General features: G+C 64.4%; 1 protein-coding gene across 1 annotated transcript; it reads left to right on the forward strand.

The window, feature by feature from the left end:
* Positions 1–570: 570 nt before the first annotated feature.
* Positions 571–1680, forward strand: LOC113408858 (profilin-1-like; the record flags this gene model as incomplete). Its single annotated transcript, XM_026662292.2, has 2 exons — positions 571–865; positions 1356–1680. Coding segments are annotated over 2 exons (393 nt in total), but the record flags the coding sequence as incomplete, so codon positions are not given.
* Between the last annotated feature and the right edge of the window lie 907 nt (positions 1681–2587).

Consider the following 2587-nt stretch of genomic DNA (forward strand, 5'->3'; position numbering starts at 1 on the left):
GGATTCAATTCTCTCCTCTCCCCCCCCAACAAACTGGGGGAGGAGGGGAACCCCCCCTTCCAGCTGCCTCTGGCCAGACTGCTGGGGGCACTATGAAAATCTAGGAGCCGGGGGGGGGAGGGGAATGTGGCCTGGTTGAATGGGGGGGTTGCCGCCCCCCCAACTGCAGGGCAGGGGGAGGAGATGGGCTTGACTGAGGGTGGGAGGAGGATCTGGTTCTCTCCTCCTCCCCCCCCCCCAAGGCTGCAGCGGGGGATGGAGATTTGGGGGCATGAATCCAGGGCCGTTAATGCCCATTAATGACCAGTGTGAATCCAGACTCTGCCCCCAGTGGGGCTGATCCCCCCGCATGGCTGGATTGTACCCAGATGGGAGAGTGGGGGGGCAGGTGTCTCCTGGTGGAGAATAGAAGGGGGGCTTGTTAGCGCGGACAGCTGTTCTGGGCCCAGCTGCTGCACCCCCATCCCATGGAAAGCAGCTGCTTGGGGGCTCCTGGGTTCTCTCCCCGGTGCCGGAAGGGGAGTGGGGGCTGGTGGGTTAGAGCAGGGGGAGCTGGGAGCCAGGACTCCTGGGTTCTCTCCCTGGTGCCAGAAGAGGCGTGGGGCTTGTGGAGGGCAGGGCTCCCCTAGCCTGCCCAGTGTGACCCTGACCTCTCCCCCTCCCCCACCCCAGCCGGCGGAGGTGAACGCGCTGGTGGCCAAGGACCGTAGCAGCATGTTCGTCAACGGGCTGACGCTCGGGGGCCAAAAGTGCTCGGTGATTCGGGACAGTCTGCACGTGGAAGGGGAGTTCACCATGGACCTGAGGACCAAGAGCACGGGCGGGACCCCCACCTACAACATTGCAGTCTGCATGACCAACAAGAGTGAGTGCCGGACGCCTGGGTCCTCACCCTTGCCCTGGCAGGGGGGCACTGGGAATCGGGGACTGGGGTCTGCTGCCTGGGAATGGGAGCCAGGACTCCTGGGTTCTCTCCCCGGTTCTGGGAGGGCAGTGTGGGCTGGTGGTTAGAGCTGGGGGGCTGGGAGCCAGGACTCCTGGGTTCCCTCCCCGGCTCTGGGAGGGGAGTGGGGGCTGGTGGCTAGAGCAGGGGCGGCTGGGAGCCAGGGCTCCTGGGTTCCCTCCCTGGCTCTGGGAGGGGAGTGGGGGCTGGTGGGTAGAGGAGGGGGGAGCGGGGACTCATGGGTTTCCTGTACGTGCTGGGGTAGGGGTTACCTGAGTGGATCAGATCCCAGGGGCCCATCCGGCCTTTGCTATGAGACTAGCGTCTTCCTCCATCCCCGGCCCGTGGTGGGGAGGGGGCAGCGGGTAGCCTGGGGGGCCCCTCAACCCTCTTTTCTCTCTCCCCCCTGCAGCGATAGTGCTGGTCATGGGCAAAGAGGGCATTCACGGGGGCTGCGTGAACAAGAAATGCTTCGAGATGGCCAATCACTTGAGACGCTCGCAGTATTGACGCCGGCCTGGCACTCCACTGCGGTACTACTGATGCCCACGCTGGCTGGGACCACCCGGGCCCCCGCCCCCCTGCAGGGGTGCGCCCTGCCCCGGGGCCTGGATCAGCCCCCCATTCCTCGCTTTTGGATCTCCACTCTGGCCCACCCCGGCTCTCCGCCACTTTTTCTATCACAAAAATCCTCTTCGTTGCTGCCAAATTTTTTCTGGTTGTTTTAAAAACAAAAAAAAAAAAAAAAAAAAAGTGGTAGGTTTTTTTGGGGGGGGGGGGAAGGGGGAAGAAAAAAAACTATATTGGAACAAAAGAAATAAAAAGGAAATTTGAATAATTCTCAAGGCGTATCTGTGTCTAGTGTCTGCTCAGGGGGTGCTCAGGATGCCTGGGTTCCGGGGCTGGTGGGTTAGAGCGGGGGGGCTGGGAGCCAGGACTCCTGGGTTCTCTCCCCAGCTGGGGGAGGGTGCAGCCTGGGAGGTTCCTGCCCTTGGATCCCCCCCCCCCCCCCGTGCACACACTCCAGGCTGGCAGGAGAGACACACACACAGTCGCGCACCCTCTTAGTACACAGCAGCGTCTGAGTCATGGTGCAGGGAGGGGCATGAACAGCTGGCCAGGGATCTGCCAGAGCTCCAGCCCCAGGGATCCTGCCGGGGGGGGGGGGGGGGAGGCCCCCCCCCCCCCCCCCCTGTGGGGGGGGGGGGGCTGGCCCCTGGCCCCAGTGCAATGGGGCACCCAGGACTGGCTTCCTGCCCATCCCTGCAGCCACGTGTTCCACCAGCAGGGAGATGGAGGCTGGCTCTGGGGCGGTCAGGCCTAGGGGTCGGGCGCTGGGCTGGGGGGTCAGGACACCTGGGTTCTATTTCTGGTCCTTGTGCATGGAGAGGCTGGTTTCCCACCTCCCAGCTGTCTAAGGTGCTTGAGGTGGGGGCGGGGGTGTGTGTGTGCTGTCTGGCATAGGGGGCAACCCGGAGCTGAGCAGCTCCCGACCTTCCCGGGAAGAACCTTGGCGCTGCCAACAAACTCTTCTTAACCGCCCCCCCGCCCACTGCCGGTGAGCGAGCCACGCAGGAGTGTGCGCCTGCCCGCGCCTGCTGCCGGTGAGCGAGCCACGCAGGAGTGTGCGCCTGCCCGCGGCCA

Source organism: Terrapene carolina, unplaced genomic scaffold, assembly GCF_002925995.2.
Source record: "Terrapene carolina triunguis isolate 2854851 unplaced genomic scaffold, T_m_triunguis-2.0 Scaffold25518, whole genome shotgun sequence".
Lineage (NCBI taxonomy): Eukaryota > Metazoa > Chordata > Testudines > Emydidae > Terrapene > Terrapene triunguis.